Genomic DNA, 24,081 nt, shown 5'->3' with positions numbered 1-24,081 from the left:
AATGTAATGTTACCTTAAAATGAAGTAGCTTCTAATAATACCACTAATTACAACGAGTTTAAGTCAAATTGATATTCTATTTAAAAGCAGCATTTTACAGCACTATAGAAAATGTAAATATTTCTGTGCAAAAGGGGCACTTAAGGAAAGAATTGCACATCATATTTGTACAATAAATTTTGTGGAAAGAACAAGTACTTTTCTTTTTCTCTAGCAAACAGTATACACCAGGTACTATCATAAACATTTTAGAACACACTGTAATTGTAATAATTATCCTATGGGGTAATTACAACTATTGGTCCCATTTTTCAGGTGAAGAAACTGAGGTAAGGAAAGGTTAAGGAACTTTCCCAAGGTCACACAGCTAAAAGAGGCTGTGCCAAGATCCCAACCCAGGCCATTTGGCTTTGGAGTCTGAGCTTTTACCCACTGTTCAATATGACTCCATTAAAAATAATCTAAAGACATTGGCCGGTCCCCTTCAGGCTTCCAACAGAAGTACAGTAAACAATTACGTTGTCCTAAGAATGATTTGTGTCCTCGGACCAAAAAGCCACGAGCTGTTGTATGCAATAATTCTTTGTAAGTGACAGCTGCTCTGCTTTGTGAACGTCCCACGAGCATGCCAGAAAGTTAATATCAATTACAATTAAGGAGGAAAATTATTTGGGGCAACATCACGTTTCACAAGAGCCTTGCTAAATAAAGCATTGCCAAAGAGCGAAGATATTAACGCTTTGCTAAAACTTTGCCTTTCTTTTCTGTGCCAACTTTTTTAAAAGGTGTAAACTGTGAATTGGAAGTTGATGAATGTCGGTCCCAGCCCTGCCTCAGTGGTGCAACCTGTCAGGATGCTATGGAGGCCCATTTCTGTGACTGTGCCCCTGGCTTCCTGGGTGCTGGCTGTGAGCTCAGCACTGATGAGTGTGCCAGTGGGCCGTGTCTCCATGGAGGGCTGTGCGTGGATGGAGCCAACAGGTACATTTTCTCCTACATTTGGGTCATTGGCTTGGAGCGAACTCACTGACCAGAAGCTATTGCACCAGTCATTCTGGTGAATTTGGAGATCTCACATCCTTGGCTTAAAATGTGCAGATTGCTTTTTATACTTTAAATATAAAAAAGTTGTGACATTCACATTTTATTAAAATAATGCAACCTTTGGACGCCATCTGTCTCAAGAGGGAGCATTTTCTAAGTCATTCTTGTAATAGTTTTGAACTGGTTCTGTTACAGAAAAGCGCCAGCCTTCCAAATCCATGAAACAAATGGAATCTACCTTCCGTATCTTTTGTAGATGCAAAAACAAAGCTAGAGATTATTCTATATGTGAATATAAGATTGTATTTATAAAATAACAAGCATATAAATCAAGTGGTGAAAAATAAATCCTTTAGGAATTTTATATAAACAGTGTTGGAAAGGGTGTTGATATTAAATTAATTATATCTTGAATTTCTAGGTGTTTGGAGAATTGAGTGAATACTTTGAAGACAGCAGAATGATGAGAAGTAGCCATGTAATTCTGTTCCAAATTAGAGTCTATCATTGGCTTTTCAGTAAAAACAAAAATAAAACAATAAATTACACCTTAATATGATGCATATAATAAATTTGGGTAATGGTAGTTGAATTCATATAAATATTTTTGAAAGAACTTTCTAATACTTATTTAAACCACAAGCATCGAGTTATTAAACACTTAAGTTTTAACAGCATTAAAATTTAATATTGCCTTGACAGATCCTTCAGCGACTCAGTGGACGGCAAGATGGGCACTAAAGCTCCCGCTTTACAATAAGGAGTCTAAAGTTCAGGGAAGTTAGGTGACCCCCCCATCCCCCCACAAATTCACACAGTTAATTCTTTGAAAAAGGAGGCCTAGAATTGAACTTTCCTTTATTTAATAAATAAGATAATGTATCCCAAATCTGAATTTTAAAGTGAATCAGACTCAAAAGGGCAGCAATAAAAGGCACGTGTGCTTCATATATACCCAGGAAAATAATGCGATTTTAAATAGAGCAAAGTGGTAGAACATTTTTTTTTTGTAAACTATAACCATTCTCCACGTCTTGCCTGTGACTTTCAGTTACACCCAAATGATTCTCCAGTGGCATGAATCCTCAGGCCCGGAGACAGGTAACTGGGCAACACATAGATCAGAAAGGCAGTTTCCACACAAGCGCTCCAGACAAAAGGAGGATGCTCTCCCAGCCATGCTTCACTGTTTCCAGAAAGCATCAGAACAGAAGGCACACAACGCTTGTAATGTCTATGGAAATGCAAACAGAGCAAGGCTGAACCTGCCAGCTTTCCTCTCTTCACCTGAATGCGTGCCATGAATAATTTTTCTATTGTATCCACATCTCTCTTATGACCTAATTTTTGAGATCATTGCAAGGTCAGCAGTTACAGCCTGACTTTATTTTCCCACAGCAAAAAATTAACACATTTGCTATGAGGAGCGTGGGAAAGTCAGAAACTGTACCCCATGAAAGGTTCTTGCAGACAAAGGAAGATTCAAATGGAGACTGATTTCGTGACTTGAGGTCCACTAGCCAGCCGTGACCACAGGGCTCTTGTCTCCAATGTCTTACACATAGTAGATTTGTAGTAGGTATTTTTAATCAAGTAAATGGAATAGTGAATAGAGGATTTCTAGCTAGCAAAATTATGTGTAAAAATTATAGTCACTTATATTTGCTAATATTTAAGTTTCCTTAGTGAAATCTTAATATCTGTGTTGGTGGTAAATAGACACACAGCCGTGGTGAACAGGACTGTTACTCTTTATACAATACTAGGTATCCCTCCCCCCAGACACTCATTTTATCTAAGCTGAGTGTGCAAGCCCATGTTTTTGTGATACTAGATCCTCGAGGAGAGACCGTCTAAATTGAAAGCCTATTATGATAAAGTGAACAGTTCTCCCCAACAGATTTGTATTTTAGGTCTGTCAGATAATCCCACTTAATCAGTGAATGATTACAAATAGCAAGACTAAAATATTCTTGTACTCTGAAAATAAGAAAACATAAGTCAAAATTTATATAATGAGAATTTTTCCTATTTTTTTCATAATTTATTGTTTCATTTTTCATAAGGGACTTCTTTCCTGGGCTCTCTATATAAAAAAGTGCCTTGATGATATAAATCAGTCTCTACTGCTTCACAATATTAACAACTTTATTTGGTACTATTCAGTAGTTTTATTCAGTATTTTCTGCCCTTTGGCATGCCGTGTCCATTCTTTTATATGCACATTTAATTACGCCAACAACTCTGTCACAAAGGTACTATTACCTTCAATTTATGGGTGAGGAAATTGAAGTATACAATCATGGTTTCCAAATAATTTTGATTGAAAACTGTACTGTGAAATTTTAAAGATAAAAAGCTATTAATATGGAAGCACATAATGCTTTCAGGCTTATAGAGATGATTCCTCAAGGTTTTTGATAAGTATTAAAACCATGCCATGGGTCTGGGGTTGATGGACAAGTGAAGAGACAGGATAACAATATTTGATCTTAATATGACCAAGAGTTGATGTGACAATTTCATTTTACTCTCCAGGTACAGCTGTAACTGCATGGGTAGTGGATTCACAGGGACACATTGTGAGACCTTGATGCCTCCATGTTGGTCAAAACCCTGTCACAATAATGCTACATGTGAGGACAGTGCTGACAATTACACTTGTCACTGCTGGCCTGGTAAGTGACAAAATATCTTCCACCATGTTTTTTTTGTTTGTTTTTTTTGTTTGTTTTTTTTGCTTAGAATAGAAACAAATCGCTTATAGCAAATAGAAACTAAAAATTCTTCTTTCTAAAGGTTTAAAACCAACTCTTCTAGTTATCATTGTTTAATTTAATTGTATTCTTCAGTGCTCAAACATCTACTGCTACACTATACATTGTCTGAAGTAGGTTACCAAGCTGCCCAATCATCAGAATCTTCTGGAAGAAACACAGAGGAAAAAAAGTCAGTAGAAGGGTCGATTTCAGCATGGTCTTTGTGGAGTAAACTTCACTGGAAGATGCTTCCTTTTCCTCCAAGATGTTTTCCTTGACACCTAGAATATATTAAAACCCATGAAACACTATTAAAATCCTAAGTGCTTGTATTACAATTCATGGAGTCAGTGTGATCATAATGGTCCCCATAAAGGGTGTAGGATGATATTCCAGAAATGGGTGTATTCTCCTAGCCCTTTATAATGTAAAAGACAATACAAGTTACACAACACATAAACCATAACTAAAAATTACACTTAAAAGGTAATTAGACTTGAGTGTAGAGGTGATAGCAGAATCAGGATGAAACAGTATGTAATACTTGAATCAACAGGCCACCCATAAATATTGATGTTAATTTTGGCAATGAACATGCTTGACATATTTTAACCTAATTCTTAATAGGATTTTATTGCTAGAAATGAAAGAGCATTTCATCTCTCTTCTTTCTTTCTTTCTTTCTTTTTTTTTTTTTTGCGGTAAGCGGGCCTCTCACTGTTGTGGCCTCTCCCGTTGCGGAGCACAGGCTCCGGACGTGCAGGCTCAGCGGCCATGGCTCACGGGCCCAGCCGCTCCGCGGCATGTGGGATCCTCCCAGACCGGGGCACGAACCCATGTCCCCTGCATCAGCAGGTGGACTCTCAACCACTGCGCCACCAGGGAAGCCCCTCTCTTCTTTCTTGATCCATTGGAAAACACTGATAAATTTATGATTATTTAAAATCTAGCTGTTGCAAGCTTGCTGGTCATCTGCCCCCTCCTCCCCACTCACATTACTGTCTGAGGAAAGGATGACCCTGTGGCCGGGGAGGAGGCATGGAGACCAGGGTCAGTCCTGTCAGTAGCAGCTTCTGATGGAAAGACATCTCGTTGCCTGAGGCACGTGTAACACGCTTTGGTTAAATGCATTTTGTAGGTTAAAAACAACGCAAACATAAAAGTATAAAAGGAAGTTTGGAATTCTTCTGTGGCTCAGAAATCTATGTATCTCATGTGTCTCCCCACTTCCAGATAACGAATAGGGTATATTTTTATCCTTTGGTCATTGGCTCTGGTCAGTAGGAAACAGTATGTAACACTTGAATCAACAGGCCCCCTGTAATACTGAATTTTTTCCAAAACATGTTATTCCACATTCTTGTCATCAACACTCAACACTCAATCATCACTCTGGGCAGGACCTCAGTCCCTAAGCACTCAACACTCAATCAACACTCTGGGCAGGACCTCAGTCCCTAAGCAGGGCATGAAGCAGACAGCTTGGGAGCAGGACAAGTCCACCATTTGTTAACCAAGTAAACTAGAGTGAGTTACCTCTTAATTCTTAAATATCTCATCCTCAAATGAAGGATAAACAAAAAAACTACTTGTAGTGTTGTTGTGAGGGGTAAAATTATAAAAATAGAGCCTGGCACATAGTAGGTACTCAAAGAAAAGGCAACTATGTATTACTACACACCAAGCTCTACACCAGGAGGTGGAAACTGTGTATGAGAGATGGTTTTTGTGCCTTAAAGGCTTTGTAATGGAGCCAGACAGTTAAGAGGAGCTGCCTAAAAAAAGACCAGTATGTTGCACAGCAAAGCCAGTCCTGGTCTTTTTGTAGGCAGCTCCTCTTAACTGCCTGGCTCCAATACAAAGCCTTTAGGGCACAGAAACTAACATGGTATTGTGAAGCAATTATACTCCAATAACAATTTATTAAAAAAAAAAAAAGACCAGCATGTGTTCCATACATTCAAGCCACATGGATTTCAGTGCCATGATTCCTCATATGAGGAATCTGGCAATCAGAAAGACATGGCTCCTCCTTCCAAGGAGCTTAAATTCCATCTGGGATACAGTGTGAAACAAATGTGTACAGTACAATTTTGGGTACAATAAGAAGCTGTAATAAATTCTGTAAAAGGGATTAAGGAGAGAAGTTCAGGGATGGCTTGACCAAGGAGGCACCATTTTAGAAAACTTGAAAGATCACTAAGCATATCCCAGAATTGTACCCACCAGCCGTGTGACTTTGACCATGTTACCACTCTGAGCCTCAGTGCCCTCATCGATAGAGATAGCAGAGATGATGATGATAATATCCACCTCATAGTGTTGTTGTGGAGACAATTCCAGCAATATAGAAGGAGCTCCCAGCTCAGCCTAGACCATAGGGAGCACTCGATAAATGTCAACTAGATACTAAGATTAGGAGATTGGCCATTCTAGACCCTATGGCCAGCACGTAGCAGCTCATTACTTATTTAAGGATAGAAGAGAGGAAGAGAAAGAAGAGGGAAAGAAGAAAGGGCAGCAGGCACACGTGGAAGAGAGCATGTCTAATTGTGGAACTTGGAGTGGTTGCTTAAAATGCTGGACTACACAGGGCTGAGGGTAGAGAGATGGGGCTGGGGAGCAAGATGTGACTGAAGCTGGGTCATAATGCTGTTTGTGTGCCCTGCAAACTACAGGGCAGAGAAGTGACAGAATCTGACCTGTTAATTTAAAAAGAGCTCTCTGGCACTTTAGTGGAAGGTGATTGAGAGAGATAAGGCTAAAGGCAGGGAATCTGGTGAGAGTTCTGCAATAGTTTAAATAAGAGATAAGCCAAATGGACGGAACAAAGACCATAGTGGTGAGGGTGGAGATGAGGGGATGGATGGCCATGAGAGCACTTTAGGAGGTAGAGATGATGTGGGGATTGAGAAAGGGACACCGATTTAGGACAGTTCTACTTCTGAGTTTCTTGGGTCGCTGGATGGACAGTGATTTTGCCTAAAGAGAAAACTCAGAATGTCTTTGTACCCAATTCTCACAGTTATATAGAAAGAGAAGATTTAATGCTACAAGCTACTCCATATCTAAGAAAAGGAGACCATTCCTTTGGATCACGAGACCACTGCCACTGAGCACGATGGCAAGAATCCACTGCTAGAATTGCCCAGGGTCCTCATTTCAAGAGTAATTAATTACAAGAAGGGTTAGTCACTTTAAATGCCTATCTTGAAAGTTTTCCTGTTATCCAGAAAAGATTGGGTTTGTTTTTTTTAAAAAAACATAATTTAAGAACCCTGGGGTCTTGACTCAGCATCATATTGTTTCTTTGTACAGAGTTTTACAGGAAAACTTGTTAAATCTATTGAATGTAGCCTTGATTGGAGGAATCTATTTATATACATGGTTAAAGGGTACAGCACAGCCCCACAGGGCCCCAGTGGTGGGGACAGGACTGGTAAGACTATAAATCAGAACCTTCCTAATGTTCAGGATAAGAATAAGACAATGAATGAGCCGGAAAGCCAGAAAGGACTTATGAAGGTTCTAAATTACTTCCTAACCTGGCCTGTGTGTGAGTCTTCAAACTTAGAATGAGAAGAAAATTGAAAATAGTCAGAACTTTCTTTAGTAAATAGACTATAGCACAAGTTTTTATAATGGCTTTGTGACAACCATTATTTAGTGAATATTTGTAGATCCGTAAGTATGAAATAGAAGCACTTAAAAAGTAAACATTCAGGCATAAAAGACTGAGGGTTCTGGGGGAGGGTCACTACCAAGGATTGTGGGACCTTGATCTGACATGTGCTTTTAGTTTCCTTTTTGACTCTTAAGTTTCTTCTTCAGACCGCTGACAAAGACCCCAGGGGTCAAATGTGACAAAAGTATTATATTGTTGAGCAACAGAATTTATGTTGTGCTTACGATCTGACATAGGTCCCCATTCAGGTTTTTATTAAAATTACAAAATAAGCGATTACATCATATTCTCATTATCTGCTTATTATGAGTTCATCAATTCTCTAGTTTATCTGCTAAGCTAGGATTATCATCTAAATTGTTGATTAGAACTATCTGAATCTCATTCAGACATTGATTGAAGGCCTACTACTCAGGTGTTGCTCTGTCCTGGAGTGGAGAATAAAAAAACAGTCCCTGGGCTTCCCTGGTGGCACAGTGGTTGAGAGTCTGACTGCCGATGCAGGGGACGCGGGTTCGTGCCCCGGTCTGGGAAGATCCCACATGCCGCGGAGCGGCTGGGCCTGTGAGCCATGGCCGCTGAGCCTGCGCGTCCGGAGCCTGTGCTCCGCAACGGGAGAGCCACAGCAGTGAGAGGCCCGCGTACCACAAAAAAAAAAAAAAAAAGTCCCTGCTTTTGTGAAGCTTACAGTCTGTTGAGGGAGAAAGCTATCAAATACATCAACAAATGAAAGCTATATATGTAAATAAATTTTAAAAGATAACTATAAAAGTAAGTACATAATATCAATCATTGTAAGACAATGAAAGGAAAGAATTGGGTATATGAGAGAAAAAAGGATCTTACTTAGATCTGACCATGAGGAAAAGAGAACGTAATAAGAGATGGAGCCTGAAAGCTTAGAGTTATCCAAGCACAGTCTTGGAGAAGGGTTTTCTGGAGAGGGAACAATGTTATGAAGGCCCTGGGGTAGAAAACATTCTAGGGACAGGAATGCAGAGATGGGATTAGGGCCAGATAATAAAGGGCCGGTCAGCTTAAGGATTTTAAATTTTACTCTGTGTGAAGAGGGAAGCCATTGAATGGTTTTAAAGTAAAGAAATACCATGATTTGATTTATAACTTTTACAACTCTGGATTGTAAATTTAACGTGGATAGACGGTGCAAGGGAGTTCAAAAAGCAAGTTGCAGAAGGATGCGTGCAGTACAATTCCAGTTATGTTAACACACACACAATAAATATGTACATATATAGTTTTAACAGGGCATATGTATGTAAAACCAGAGGAATAGTTCTGGTAGGGACTTTTTTTATATTTAATATTAAAATGTTTTATAAAGTACTAAATCATTCATGTTTTATAGTTTTTATTCTTGTCCCTAACAAAATGACCCAGCTAAATCCATTCAAATACAGATCACTATTATATTGTCTCACTGAGCATTAAGAAGCAACCATTTACCTTTACTTTGAGTTTTAAGAGAAGAATTTAGGGTTGGCTATGTAGATCCTGCTGACTTTACAGCTATTCTCTGGAAAAATATATCATTTTTTTTTCCTTGCTTAACATTCAAACAATTGGAATAGTTGAGGAATTGGAGTCTAGTTAAAATGTCCAGGTTAGATCAAGGTTATCCAGAAGTTCCTTGTTCATCCAATCTTTATTAAAAGCATTGATCGATATTATAGGAGTGACTCCATTGTTACTATTACTCATGTTCGTGGAAGCCTCCCTTACCAGATCCCTTGCCAGCTCCTTGAGGGAGGGCCAGCACCTTGTTAACTGGTGCCAGCACAGTGGCCAGCCTCCGGTCAGGCACATACTCTATGGTTGAGGGGCTTTGACTCAGCAGCTTCTCTGGACGTTTATCCTGCAGGATACACGGGGGCCCAGTGTGAGACCGACATCGATGAATGCAGTAGTAGCCCCTGCCAGTCTGATGGGGAATGCGTGGAGCTGTCTTCAGGGGAAGGGCATGGGCGTCTTGCCCAGCTGCTGTCTCTATCCGGCCACCCCGAAGCCTCAGGTTACATCTGCATCTGTCCACCTGGACTCACAGGTGAGGCCCAGGGCTGGGGAGATGCCTTGACTTTCTAGCGTTTGATGGCAGATCACGCATTCAACCAAATTGTGGATGAGCAGTGAGATCTGTGCCATATAACCTCTGTTGCTGTGGTGCAAAGGGTCCCCCTTGTGGGCCTGAAAAATACCTCATGTCACATATCCTAATTCCTCAGATCATGAGGAAAATGTTAAAAATAGGGATAGAAGAGGTGTACGAAAGGGGAAATACCTGTATACATTATCCTGGGAATTAGAAGCTGACTCAAATTCTTCACCTTATAAGCAGAAAATGTTGGAATTTTTATGTCATTATATTTTATAATGATGTTACATTTTATGTTATTCAAATTTGCTTAAATAAGTTAACGTACTTATATTTACACAGAAAAATTATCTAGTCTCAAGTAATCAACTATTCTATAGCTAAAGTTTTTCCCTATATCAAATTTAAATGACTCTAACTTGTTCTACAGCATTCTTACTCTAAAATGCAGAGGAAATGTGCACGTTTGTTTTCCAATGAACAGTTGTGTTTGTGTCTGCTCCCATTTCTGAAAATTTTCAGAAGTTTGGAGACATTCCCGTATTTGGTAATGAGTAGCAACTTACCTGCAATTGCATGGATACCACTGAGAAAACTAATTACATCCTAGATTTCTATCTTATTCTTTTCTCAATAGATCCAGTGATATCTGAGGAAAATATTTCAGCTGCTATCGGGGATTTCTGAGAAAAGAAAATAAGGAATAAGAAAAAAGGGGGAGGGGTCTATTTATTTGATGGCAGTGTTTGCTGTAAGGTTGCTGTAGAAGATTTCCTTATTCACTGTCCCCTCTATGAAAAACACACAGGGGAAAAGCCTCTCCAGTGTCAACATCAGTATAAGTATTGTTTTTCCTGAATAGCTTCTAGTTTGCATGCTTTTTCCCTTAGTAAATGTGTGCAAACAAATCTTGATAAATGAAAAAAAGCATGAAATAAATCTTGTAGTACATCACATTTCCCAACAGTGTAAGATACCAGAAATCTTATAGGTAAAAGTGGGTTCTACAAGCATATATGTTTTTCTGGAATATATTTCTGTATTTACCCTACCTCTGAGATTACTTAAATTTCCTGTTTCTGTTTCTTACATTTGCCTTTTTTTTTTCCTATTTTTTCTGAATTGTTTGATCCTGGTATAGTGTAAGTATTTTTGTCAGCTACTTTAAATCCCTCTTGGAACAAGGTAAGGGAGTTCTAAAATTTTTTATTGGGTTTAGGGTTATAAAGAAGAGATTCTATCAAAGTCAGAGGCCATTGCTAACGTTGCCTTATCAGATAAAAGAACATGGTTGACCAAAGAATCTGCAGATCCAAACAGGAGAGGCAGTGAAATGTTCCAGGGAAGTGTGTTGGCCTTAATTTCTGAAGAGCAGCCAAGAATGACTATATGAGTTAAGAAGTCCTGGGCTGCCCCAAGTATGGCTTAATGAAATTGCTTATTTTCCACTCGTGTGAATTCCAAAAATGGGTTCTCATAATCAATTGTCCTTCAAATAGTGATTCAGGGTCACAGGTTCCTCTCTTTTTTTTCCATCTTCAAAATGTGGTTTCCAAGTTTACCATGCTCTATTGCAACAAGCAACTGGTGGAGGAAAGACAATGGAGTGTGGCATCTAGAAAGTTTTTTATGGCCCTAAAAGTGGTGACTGTGTCTTCTACTCACGTACCATTGGTCAAATTTAGTTTTAGGATTTAACTGCAGCAGAGACTGGGAAATCTAGTTTTGTGGTGTACCTAAAATAAAAAGAAAATGGGCTTCATGAACAGTTATCCACTTTGTCTTCTCATTCTTTTGACATTTTCTTTGGCAAAGCAGAAGTTTTAAATTTTAGTGACGTTTATCAATTATTCCTTTCATGGATCATGCCTTCAGTGCTGTATCTAAAAAGTCAACTTACCCAAGGTTACCTATCAAGAGGTTTTCTCCCATGTTATCTTCTAGGTGTTTTGTAGGTGTTTCTTTTTGTATTTAGGTCTGTGACCCCTTTTGTGTTAATTTTTGTGACGGGAGTAAGGTCTGTTTCTAGTTTCATTTTTCTGCTTGTGGCCACCACCGTTTATTGAAAAGACTGTCTTTGTTCCATTGAATTGCCTCTGCTCCTTTGTCAATGATCAGTTGTCTATATTTACATGAATCTGTTTCTGGGTTCTCTATTCTGTTCTATTTATCTATTTGTCTGTTCTTTGGCCTGTACCACACTGTCTTGATTACTGTCTTGAAGTCTTAAAGTTGGGTAGTGTCAGTCCTCCAACTGTGTTCTTCTCCTTCAATATTGTGTTGGCTATTCTGGGCCTTTTGCCTCTCCATATAAACTTTAGGATCAGTTTGTTGATATCTATGTAACAACTTGCTGGGATTTTGGTTGAGATCTCATTGGGAAAAACTGACACCTTGACAATATTGAGTCTTCCTATCCATGAACGTGGGATATCTCTCCATTTATTTAGTTCTTTGATATCTTTCACCAGGGCTTTGTAGTTTTACTCATATCAATCTTATACATATTTTGTTAGATTTATACCTAAGTATTTCGTTTTGGGGGTGCCAGTGTAAATGGTGTTGTGTTGTTAATTTCAAATTCTACTTGTTCATTGCTGTTATGTAGAAAAGCAATTGACTTTTGTATATTATACTAACCTTGTACTCTGCAACCTTGCTATAATCATTTATTAGTTCCAGGAGATTTTTGGTCAATTCTCTCATATTTTCTACATAAATAATCATGTTCCTGCCTTTTAAAAAAATTAACATTTGCATGGTATGCCTTTTTCCATCCTTATACTTTCAACTTACTTATTGAACTTGAAGTGAGTTTCTTCTAAATGGCATATTAAAAAGCATATTATTGGGTCATGCTTTTTCAAAATTATGCTGTCAATCTCTGCCTTTTAATTGATATATTTAGACCATTTACCTTGAAGTAATTATTGATTTATTAGGGGTGAACTCTGCCATTTTATTATGTTTTCTGTTTGATTTCTTTGTTTCTCTTTTCTTATCTTTCTGTGGGTTACTTGACCATTTTTTTAGGATTTCATCTTGATTTATTTATAGTATTTTCAGCTGTATTGTGTAGTTTTCATAGTGGTTGTTCTGGGTATTACAATATACACATGTAATTTATCATAGCCTATTGGTATTAACATGTTACAATTTTGGGTGAAGTGGAGGAAAACTTTATTTCCACTTAGGTCCCTTTGTCTTCCCCACTTTAAAATATCATTGTTTTGAGGATAAGATGGTATTATAATTCTTATTTTTATCATTACATATGATTTAGAAAACTCATGCAGAGAAGAGTATTCTATTATATTTACCTGCCCTCTCCATTGTTCTTCCTTTCTGCCTTTTGCCTCAAGATTCTTATTCTACTGTTTACATTCTGTTTAAAGAACTTCCTTTAGCCTTTCTTTAAGAGTAGGTATGCTGGGACTTCCCTGGCAATCCAATGGTTAAGACTTCACCTACCAATGCAGGGGGTGCAGTTTCAATCCCTGGTTGGGAGCTAAGATCCCACATGCCTCAGGGCCAAAAAACCAAGACATACAGCAGAAGCAACATTGTAACAAATTCAATAAAGTCTTTAAAAATAGTCTACATCGAAAAAAAAATCTTAAAAAAAAAAAAAGAATAGATGTGCTAGTGACAATTCTTTTGGTTTTCCTTTATCTGAGAAAGTCTTTATTGCCCATTTGTTCCTGAAGTGTAGTTTGTTGAATATAGAATTCATGGTTGACAATTCTTTTCTTTCAGCATTTGAAAAATTCTACATCACTTCCTTCTGCACTCCATGGTTTCAAATGAGAAATCTGCTATCATTGAAATTGGCAGCTTTTCTCTGGCTACTTGTAGAGAAAAAGTGTGGTAGTGATAACACCTTCAACTCTGTCTTTAGTTTTCGGAATGTTATTTATGATGTATCTTGGTGTCAATTTATTTGGGTTTTTCCTATTTGGAATTCACTTAGCTTTTCAAATCTGTGGATTTATGTCTTTTGCCAAATTTAGGATCTCTTTAGCCAAGTTTTTCTTTGAATGCTCTTTCAGCCCTACTCTTTTTCTTCTCCTGCAGCTCTGATAATATAAGTTTTGTGTCTTTTGCTATTGTCCCACAGATTCCTGAGGTTCTGTTCATTTGTTTTTCTCTCCTTTGTTTAGAACGGGTAAATTCTATTGATCGGTCTTCAAATTCACTAATTTTATTCTCTTTCTCTTTCATCTCCTCTCTACTATTGTACCCATCCAGAGAATTGATTATTTCTCCTATTTTATTTTCCAGTTTTATAATTTCCATTTTTTGTAGCATCTAATTCCTTGCTGATAATTTCTATTTTTCCTTTCATTTCTATTTTTCCTTTTATCTACCTTTCCTTTTTATCTCAAGAGAATTTGTAATTGCTTATTAAATCATTTTATGATGGTTACTTTAAATCTTTTTCAGATAATTCTAAAATCTGATCCAGCTCAGGTTGAGTTGATGACATCAGTTCATTTTCTTTTCTCACTCAAGTTGTGGTTTTCCTGATTCTTGGTATGATGGGTGACTTTTCAGTTGTATCCAGGACATTTTGGATATTATGATAGGAAACTGTTAGTCTTATTTGAATTTTTAAAATTTTAGCGGGCAGTCACCTTTTTATTTTGGGCAAACAGGTCATAGCCCACTTTTGTGGGCTATATAGGTCCAATAATCAGGTAGATTTCAGAATTGTGGCAGTGTTAGTTTAGTCTGCTTGGTATATCTGGTGCCACCAGGGCTCTCACTGATCTCTGCTGAGGATATAAATGACACAGTTTACTTTTTTGCAAGCTATACATATTTGCAGTTCTATCACTTGTTATATTAAAATAAATTTCCATCATGATGAAAAATATAATTGTGAATAATACATTTAATGACAGAGCTCCATTCAAAGAAACCATTAGAGTTGTTAAATATAGCTACAAACATTTCCATTTTTTTAATTATAATTAAGGATGTATTTGTTGCTCTTTACTACATGTACAGTTATGTTCCAAATTAAAAATGGTTTTGGTTGGATATTGAATGCAATTTGTTACCTTTATCATAATGTAAAAGTGAAATATACCAGAGTAGAAATTAACTGAGGGTCCCTGAAGACAGTACTCAGAGAGAGAGAGAAATAAAGAGAGCTTAAAGCCATGGAAAATGGGAAATAGTGAAAACATGGGTAAAAGGGGGCAGAGAATCCTAATGAGAGAAACCAAGCCCCTCTGAAGGGGGACCAGCTTTTACCAGGGTTTCTCCTGGGACTTTCAACAGGTAAGGCAAGTTGAGCCCACAGAAACCAGAAGTATTATTTGATAAGATGATTGAGAAAAGTCTGAAGATCCATTTAGGTATTTTAATGATGAGAACTGAAACTTGGAAACTCATGAGCCTAGATGCAATAATGGTTACTCTTCTCTAATAATCTCAAAATCATTAAAAAATATTCTTTGGTAAAATATCCTCACATACTGCCATAGCCAGTTTGTGCCTATAGCTGCAATGCTCAACTTGAAATGAAAATGCGCATAAACACTTGATTTAAAGTCTGTGCATTTACTTAAAACCCACATATTCACATAATTTTAATGGTAAAGTAAATAATTCTGTAATTGGAGAAGGCCTGTAGTTGAAAAACACTGTGCAGTCCAGTCCAAAGCTGTAAATTATCTTTATTTTGTATGACCATCCTTGACCGCTACTAGAAGGAATGTTGGCTGCTTCTTTCTATCATGTTTTAACTTTTCACTTTGGGGTACTGGACTCAGTTTTAGGGATATAATGATGAAAATACATGGTCTCTTCCCAAAGGAAAGTGAAAGAGCGGGAGGAAAAAGATGCACAAGAATACAAGACGGTATGATAACTGTCACAGTGAAGCCATAAAAAGGTACAGTCAGAGAAATCAGGAAAGAGGACCTATTTATGCTATTTTTGCCAGATAGAATTTAGTGGAAATTATGAGAATCCAAATGACTTGGTAGTTTTTTAATACAAATGATCATGTTGCTTCTAAAAATTAAGAAAGGATCTCATGACCTGTGTGCTTACCCTTGAAGCATCGTGTTCTAACCAAGTTAAATTGGAAACAATTGACTCATGTTTTTAATGTGAACATTTTGTTTCTGTTTATCAAAATGTGATAGTGATAATACCTTTAACAAGTTTCCCAACTGCTCGTAAGCCAAGTCCAATTTTCAGCTCTAACTTTCACTCACCAACTCCAATTAGCATTTACTCCAGCAAAGAGCAACACCATCGCTGGTCTCTGGAGTGCTTCCTTGTTGCCTCTGAGGTGGAGATTTTGTTCTGCTTCACCCATCTGCTCTGTGCATGGGAAGAACTGAGCGGTGCAGCAGGGGATCCTGTGATGTCCTGGCTTCAAACCTTAGGCAGAAATAGAGGGGTTCTCAACAGTAAACACCCTGATGAGTGCCACCTGGCAAAGTGACTGTTCATGGGATCTCTCATTCTCAGGTTCATCTGCCTCAAGCACAGTGTTGTTAAAAATGAAGCGTTCACTTTTCCTTAAAAGTTAAATCCTGTCATTCTACCTAAATCCAACTAAAATAGGCACATAGGGCCGAACATGTGACATTGAAAGCTTCCTGTATTCGTGAAGCAATGAAGCAAGCATATGGGGCAGGCAGCATCTCCTGCCTACAGAGAAATCTTCCATAGAATTTGTTCATTTGTTGTTTTTGGCTCGCTGTTCTTAGAGATGCACTTTTTTCCTTACTTACAATTTCAAGTTTGAGAGTGTAGATCTTAAATAACTTGAACAGATATTAGATACACATATAAAGCTGTAACCCTAGAAGAGCCAACTTTGCTTCCATCCTTATTTACTTAATAGGGCATTTATTAATATTAATATTTTCAATAGATTAATCCAATTCATTTACCTTTGCTTTTACGATGAATATTAACATCTATAAACGAAACTCTTTTTAGTACATATGAGCACATTCCTGCTTGTACTACTTTTGATTCTGCTCTCTTAGCTACAACAATTAAGAAAGGTGTGTCACCTCCTTATACATAGATTGATTTTGAAAATCATGTTCATTATGCTTACTACCTACTATCAAAAAAGATATTATATCTAATAGGGAAATTTAACAGTCAAGATTTGGAAGATCAAATGCAGATCAGATCCAGAGATGGACATGTCTGTGAGACCATCAGGACGGAGACAGGGAACAGCGGCTTCACGGGCTGTGGCTGCTTTATTAGGTTAGCATTATTTTGTTGACTTACCATCAAACGAGCTAAGGCAAAGCTCTCAAATGGATAATCAGCAGACAGATGTCAGTTCTCCACATCAAGGATTCTGGCCAACGTGTATTTGAAAGAGAAAACAGTTTTCTAAAGCTAAAGAATAAAACCACTGCAAATCCTTCACCAGGAGATTCATAATTAAATTCTCAATAATCCACATCGTCATGCCACAGGCGCTGTCCTTGCAACTTGGATTCTGTTTTTGTGTGAGAGATGTGGGCCTCCACCATTTCTTAGACCTGTAAGGGAAGTACCATTCTCTAGTAATAGCCAGGTATTGTTAGAACAAGGACTTGAAACAGATGTTCAGAGAAGAGGTTGAAGATAGTAGGAATTGTGCTTACAGGAGCCCACACGGCAAGCCTGCATATAACCAGGCCAGCTGCGTGTTTGCTGCTTGTGAGGATGGCCATCTGGAAACCCCATTCTGCTTCTTGCTGTTCAAGATCCCCCAGAGTTTCTTTAAGCATGCTAATCTTTAGAAAGAGCAACATTTGTGACCGCCAGCTGACCAAATCAAAGATTATGGCTTTTACCAAAGTCCACTGCTGGGGTTGTTTATTCAGAACATTGTCTTGTGACATTAACACGGAAGACTCTTCAGAAACACCCTTCTCCCCCCGCCCCATCTGCCTCCCTGACCACCTCCACGTACACATTTGTCTGGAGCTTTACTCCAGCCCTGAGCAGCTCAGGTCCCAGGCCTCAGGAAAGCATCCAAAACCTTAGATCAACCAAATCTCTGACTAAAGGGTTGCATCTCTTTTTCCCATGAAAGGTTTTGTTATACCTGCTCTTGGTAAAAACCACCCCTCCTTCCGCAGTGGTCCTCTTCACCTCTTCCTAGTCAGCACTCAAGCAGCTATTCTTGAAAAGGCTGAAATCAGAGCTGACTATAACTTCCTCTGAAGTCCGTCAGGAATGGTCTCACCGTGACTTACCAGTCAGTTTACCTCCGTCACTCACAGACGTCCCTGCTGCCAAAATGCTCTGGCCATTGCCTAATTTCACCTGATTTCCCATCCTTTTCTGAACGTCCCACTCTATGCTAAAGATCTCAAAATTTATTATAAACTCAATTGTCACTCTCCTCAACCTCTTTTTCAAACATTTCTTTCACCTACGTGCTTTAGCTACAATCTAGCTATATTCTCAGGGTACTATTCTTCTGCAGCCCTCTCAAATGGCAGTTGTTTTTTATTCTTCTCCCAAATCCCATGTTCAACTGGTCCCCAAAGTCAACTCAATGTCCTTTTCACTTTATTTCTACCTCTAAGCAACTGCTCCTCCCTCTTCATTCAAATCCCCAACTCATTTGGAAGCATATGTCTTCATATACGATGGCACCTACTGCTCCTCCTTATTACAATCCTCCTCCCGCCCCCTGACACCTTCACTTTAGTCATTGAAGATTTTAGTATCTTACTTTCTTATCATTCTTGGAGACACCCATATGGAATATCCCTGCAAACCTTATTTCCCAGTCATTTGACCTCGTTATTTCCAAATGACTCTGACTGCCACCCGGCAACTTCTACCCACTTCTGTGGTCACAGTGTAGACCTTACTGTCACCAATAACTCACTAAAAACCTCATTTTCCATCGTTCTATTCTCTGACCATAACCTCCATTTCTCCAGTTCACTTACATGCCAACACTTTTTCATTGCACCTAGTCAGTTGTTCCAACCAATTTTTTATTCATTGCCTCACCCTCTGTCTCAGCTAAGACTTCAGTCTAATACTGCAACTATTTCCTTGCGTATAACCTCAGCTCCCCAGATCCTGTCTCTCTCCATTGTACTTACCTGGTAAAAGTACACATAAGATTAAACCTCACACTTCATCTTCTGCACACCTACAGATAATTTGAGTGCGGCTGGAGAAAAACTCACAACTCACACACTTAACTGATGAATATCACTTGATATTTATGACCACAAATTTCCAGGAGACTCCTAGCCCTTAGAGAACACTTCTTTTCGAGGTCTACTTCCCAAGATGACCTTTTTATACTTTCTCTTTCTTCAAACTTCCATTACCTCCTCCCTCTTTGTTACCCTCAGTTATCATCAGGTTTCTAATTTCACTCAGAGAAGAACCACCTCATATTCTGTCCACTAAATCTATTGGATCTGAGATTTGATTTTATCCTACTTACAAGTTCATAACTTAGTATGTTACTGCTTCATGGATGCTGGCAGAAGACATAAGGCTTTTGAGTAAGGAAAAAAAATCAAATATACTTCAATGAAATTTTTTAAAAGTCTGTGCCACCTCTTAGTGGTGCCAGCAGCCTTATCAGAGAATAAAGGCGTGTGGAATGTCCTTTGTTTATCTTGACTATCCGTCCATTGTTGGGGGCCTTTATAAGAAAAAAAAATGCTACTGTCAGATTGCAGAAGGCCTGGAAAGCTGAAAACTAGAGTCAGCTGATCAGAATGGAAGAGCAACAACATAACCTGAAAATGTATCTCTAGTGACAAGGTGCCAATGGCAATCCCCAGGGAGAGTCAGAGATCCACTAGTCGATTTTCTAAGAGGAGACAGGAAAATGCTCCTCTGTGGAATGTGACCTCCTTCACTGCTGGACTATTGGACCAACTGTGGCATGAGTCAGAGTCTGGCACACAGTGGTCCTTCTAGATCACAGTCATGTCTTCCCTGATGGTTGACCTATTGTTTGGTCTGGTACAAGAATGGATCCAGGCAGTGATAGCAGTGATCTGGGTGGTTCAGGCTTGATGAGCATCTTGATTTAGCCTCATCAGACAATGGGCCCTTCCCCTGGTGATCCGTGTGACTGGACCAGACTGTCCGATGGGCATTTGAAATTTGCTTCCACAATTGAAGGCCCTGAAGAGGAGGATCTTTAACCGGCCAGCTTGTGGTCTTCCAAGTGGCAGATCATTAACTGTAGCCCAAGAACTAGTAAAAACATAAAATGCCTGGTCCATAGGACTGTTGTCTAAGGCAAGGAGGACCAGCTTTCCATTCAGGCCATTGTGCTCACCAGACCTTATCTCAATCAGCTTTCTGGAGTTGTTGGGGCATGGATGACCAATGCTTTCCCATGAACACCATCAGCCTTTAACTTGGTCTGATCAGGCCCAGGCATAAGAGGATCCTAATCTCTGTAGATAGAGGGCCCCATTGAGTAAGTGGTTATATTCAAGGTAGTTGAATGGGGAATAGTTTTTTTTTCCCCAAAGGAATAGCTGCCACATTTTCATGTAAAACCAAAATGCTGCCAAGACCAAATCAGCCATGATCTTGAATATATCATTCGCGTTTGACCAACAAGGCCTGAAGGTCCTCTCCATATTTGCACTGAAGTCCAGGTTGACCATTCGAAAACGGGTCTGTCATGTCCGGGAGTCGCAGGTTGCCATGAATCAGGTGCAGTCAGTTGCAACAGAGAGTAGTAGCTGCCTTTGTGTGTGTCTGTTTTCAGAGGGGTGTAATTGGATTAGACCAGGTATATTATACAGAGAAACAGCCTCTATCAATTCCCCAGCATCTAAAGCTCTGATACTCTTTTCTCCTCCTCAGATTCTACATTGTTTCTATTGCACCAGCCTGGAGGGGACAATACATGTGGCAAACCTTAAATGGGAGAAACCCCTCTGACACTTCTGGATTGGGGAAGTGCAGGCATTATTTCCATTATATATATGGATGTGGAAGCCACAGCTGTGCATCGATTCAGCCCAGGGTTCCCACCCATAAGGTCACTTTATCCTTTCCCTCTACCAGCCCCATCCAAACTCCATGCATTGAATTTGGATGCCATTTTCATCTCAGGAACACAGACTAAGGACTGTAACCCATGGTGACTTAGGAGATAAAGCAACAACCACCAAAAAACCCACACAGTCTCCCAGCTGGGAGTGCAGGAGTGCTAGGTGGGGGGAGGTTTGCCCTTGAGGAAGAGGGTGGAGGGTTGCCGGAAAGCTGTTCACCCAGTTTGGTCCTTACTCCAGGAATGGAGTCCAAGCGCCAGAGCTACTCCCTCCCCAGGGTCTCCTGATGTCTGGTGAGCCCCTGGGCTGGGAGGCCCCTTCGTTTCTGCCCTTTGCACGCCCTGCCCTCTGCCCTGTCAAAGGAGCCTCACCAGGCGAGAGCAGCTCCACCTCTTGGTGAGACAGTGACTCAAGGTTCTGTGTGGACAGGGATATTTGTCCTTAAAGCAGCTGAAGTCATGTTACAGGGGGAGGGAGGTACCAAGGGTCATGCAGGGAGACAGCAGGTCCACACCACACAGTACGTTTTCGCATCATTCAGTTTCAGTTTCATGTGACTGCTTGTGACTCATCCAAACCAATCTATAACATTTTGGTCTATCTGAGGTTCTGTACTGAATAGCAAGGTCCTCATTGTTGACAGAATCTATTTCAGCTTCCAATTCTCCTTGACTCAGCAGCACACACCTGCTGCCACTCAGCTGGAGCTGTGGGGCTTGCTGCATGTTGCCAGGACAGCATCCCTTCCTCCACCTGCCCAGGGAGATCTGGCAACCACCAGGGCATCATTTGGGGCTGCTTATTTTAATGCCACCCCCCTGTTGCTCAATCTTAGGTAGGATGGTGCAGGTGCCCTGCTTTCCTGTCTCACCCATCACTTGGGGGAGAGGCCAGAGAGTCCTGCTCTGTCCCTGAACCCATCCTGAAGGGCCCTTGACATTCTCCTTTCAGAAAGCTGTGTCTCTGTCAGCATCTCATCTTTGTTGCCATAACTGTTGGGTCCGAGATTTAATTTTACCCTCCTTATAGCCAGTGAGTTAGCCTGTTGTTTCATCGATTCTGGCAGAAGACATAAACCTTGGGTTAGAGACAAAGGACTTTATTACTCACAGCACAGCAGGCAGCTTGAGCATTGAGTTCACATAGACTTTGCCAGCATTCAAGTCTTACACGGATGTGAGATGGGCTCAAATGGACGGGGTGCATGCAGTGAATTTGCATCACACAGGGGAGCAATCACTTGGGGAATCCACTGCTTTTATAGCAAGCAGCAAGCCAGTCTGACTTTTGTCCCAAAGGGAGATGTAACCTCATCCCTCAAAGTTCCTTGCTGCAAAAACCAATGCTAAGTATTGGCCCAGGTAAAGAATGGTTAGGGTCTTGCATTCTTGGTACACCCATCAAGAATCTGCAGGGATGCCGAGTGCCAAGGGCAGGCTGAGTCTCTACCACCTACTTATTTACCTGGGTCCTTGGGGGCACAGGAGGGAGGCCAGGGAGATCAGGAGAAGCAGGTGGGAGGGGCCCTCTAGGAGGAGCAGGAGAGGAGCGGAGGGTGATTGCCCCACCCACTCAGGCCCAGGGATCCGGCTGAGCTCCCAGGACAGTCCCCTGCCCTCCAAGGCCCCCCCTTCCTCTCCACTCCCCCCGGCCGCATTGGTCCTGGGGGCATAGGAGGGAGGCTGGGGAGATCAGGAGAGGCAGATGGGAGGGGCCCTCCCAGACCCCAGACTGGAGGAGCAGGAGAGGAGAGGAGGGTGTTTACCCTGCGCACTCGAGCCCAGGAAGCCTGCTGGGCTCCCAGGTGAGGTACCCTGCCCTCTGAGACCAGGGGTGGGGGGCACACCTGGGCCCCTTCTGTTCCTTGAGCCTAATCCCCACCCCCCCACAGCCCCCAGGGCCTTTTCCAGCCCTGTGGGTTCTGAGCATTGGCCCCGCCCACCACCCAAACCTCACCCTTGCTTAGGCCCCACTCTCTACAGCCAAGGCCTTTCCCACCTCACTTTTTTTTTCTCTTTTCCTGATGTACCTTCTGGTTGTTGATTCATCTATATTTTATTTTTACATTCTTTCTAACATATCTGTTAGTTTCCTAGTCTAATTTTATTTTTTACTTTGTTATTGTTCTCTGTCTCTTTTTTTTTTTGCCACCCCATGCAGCTTGCAGGATTTTGATTCACGAGCCCGGGGTTGGGCAGAGGGTCCTGCAGTGGGAGCTCTGAGTCCAAACCACTGGACTAACAGAGAACCTCAGACCCCAGGGAATATTCATTAGAGTGAGGTCTCACAGAGTTCCTCATCTCAGCACCAAGACCCAGCTCTACCCAATAGCCTACAAACTCCAGTGTTGGAAGCCTCAGGCCAAACAACCAGTAAAACAGGAACACAATTCCACTCATAGAAAAAAAAAAAAAAAAAATGAGATGGCAAAAAAATATGTCACAGAAGAAGGAACAAGGTAAAAACCTATAAGACCAAATCATTGAAGAAGAAATAGTCAATCTGCCTGAAAAAGAATTCACAGTAATGATAGTAAAGATGATCCAGAGTCTCGGAAATAGAATGGAAGCACAGATTCAGAAAATACAAGAAATGTTTAACAAAGATCTAGAAGAACTAAAGAACAAACAAACAGAGATGAACAACACAATAACTGAAATGAAAAATAACTAGAAGGAATCAATAACAGAATAACTGAGGCAGAAGAACGAATAATTGAGCTGGAAGACAAAATGGTGGAAATAACTGCCGAGGAGCAGAATAAAGATAAAAGAATGAAAAGAATTGAAGACAATCTCAGAGACCTCTGGGACAACACTAAACACACCAACATTCGAATTAAAGGTTCCCAGAAGAAGAAGAGAAAAAGAAACAGTCTGAGAAAATATTTGAAGAGATTATAGTGGAAAACTTCCCTAACATGGGAAAGGAAATAGTTACCCAAGTCCAGGAAGAACAGAGAGTCCCATACAGGATAAACTCTAGGAAAAACACACCAAGACACATATTAATAAAACTAACAAAAATTAAATTCAAAGAAAAAATATGAAAAGCAGCAAGGGAAAAACAAAAAATAACATACAAAGGAATCCCCATAAGATTATCAGCTGATTTTTCAGTGGAAGCTCTGCAGGCCAGAAGGGAGTGGCAGGATATACTTAAAGTGATGAAAGAGAAAAACCTACAACCAAAACTACTCTACCAAGCAAGGATCTCACTCAGATTCGATGGAGAAGTTAAAAGCTTTTCAGACAAGCAAAAGCTAAGAGAATTCAGCACCACCAAACCAGCTTTACAACAAATGCTGAAGAAACTTCTCTAAGCGGGAAACACAAGACAAGAAAAACACCCACAAAAACAAACCCAAAACAATTTTGAAAATGGTAATAGTAACATACATATCAATAATAACTTTGAATATAAATGGATTAAATGCCCCAACCAAAA

At 40.0% G+C, this 24,081-nt stretch overlaps 1 protein-coding gene across 1 annotated transcript in view; it reads left to right on the top strand.

Moving 5' to 3' along the window:
* The window catches only part of CRB1 (crumbs cell polarity complex component 1), a 268,288-nt gene that overhangs the window by 144,781 nt on the left and 99,426 nt on the right, over positions 1-24,081 (top strand). Inside the window, exons 4-6 of the mRNA XM_027122138.1 lie at positions 786-981; positions 3,583-3,722; positions 9,368-9,550. Of these exons, the coding sequence (XP_026977939.1) occupies positions 786-981; positions 3,583-3,722; positions 9,368-9,550 (519 nt within the window). The remainder of the gene's footprint in view (positions 1-785; positions 982-3,582; positions 3,723-9,367; positions 9,551-24,081) is intronic.

The sequence above is a fragment of the Aethalodelphis obliquidens genome, unplaced genomic scaffold (assembly GCF_003676395.1).
Source record: "Aethalodelphis obliquidens isolate GAN/ISIS:26980383/991018 unplaced genomic scaffold, ASM367639v1 scaffold24, whole genome shotgun sequence".
In the NCBI taxonomy this organism is placed as follows: domain Eukaryota; kingdom Metazoa; phylum Chordata; class Mammalia; order Artiodactyla; family Delphinidae; genus Aethalodelphis; species Aethalodelphis obliquidens.
The sequence above is the reverse complement of the archived record's forward strand: the minus strand, read 5'-3'. Positions and strand labels throughout refer to the sequence as shown.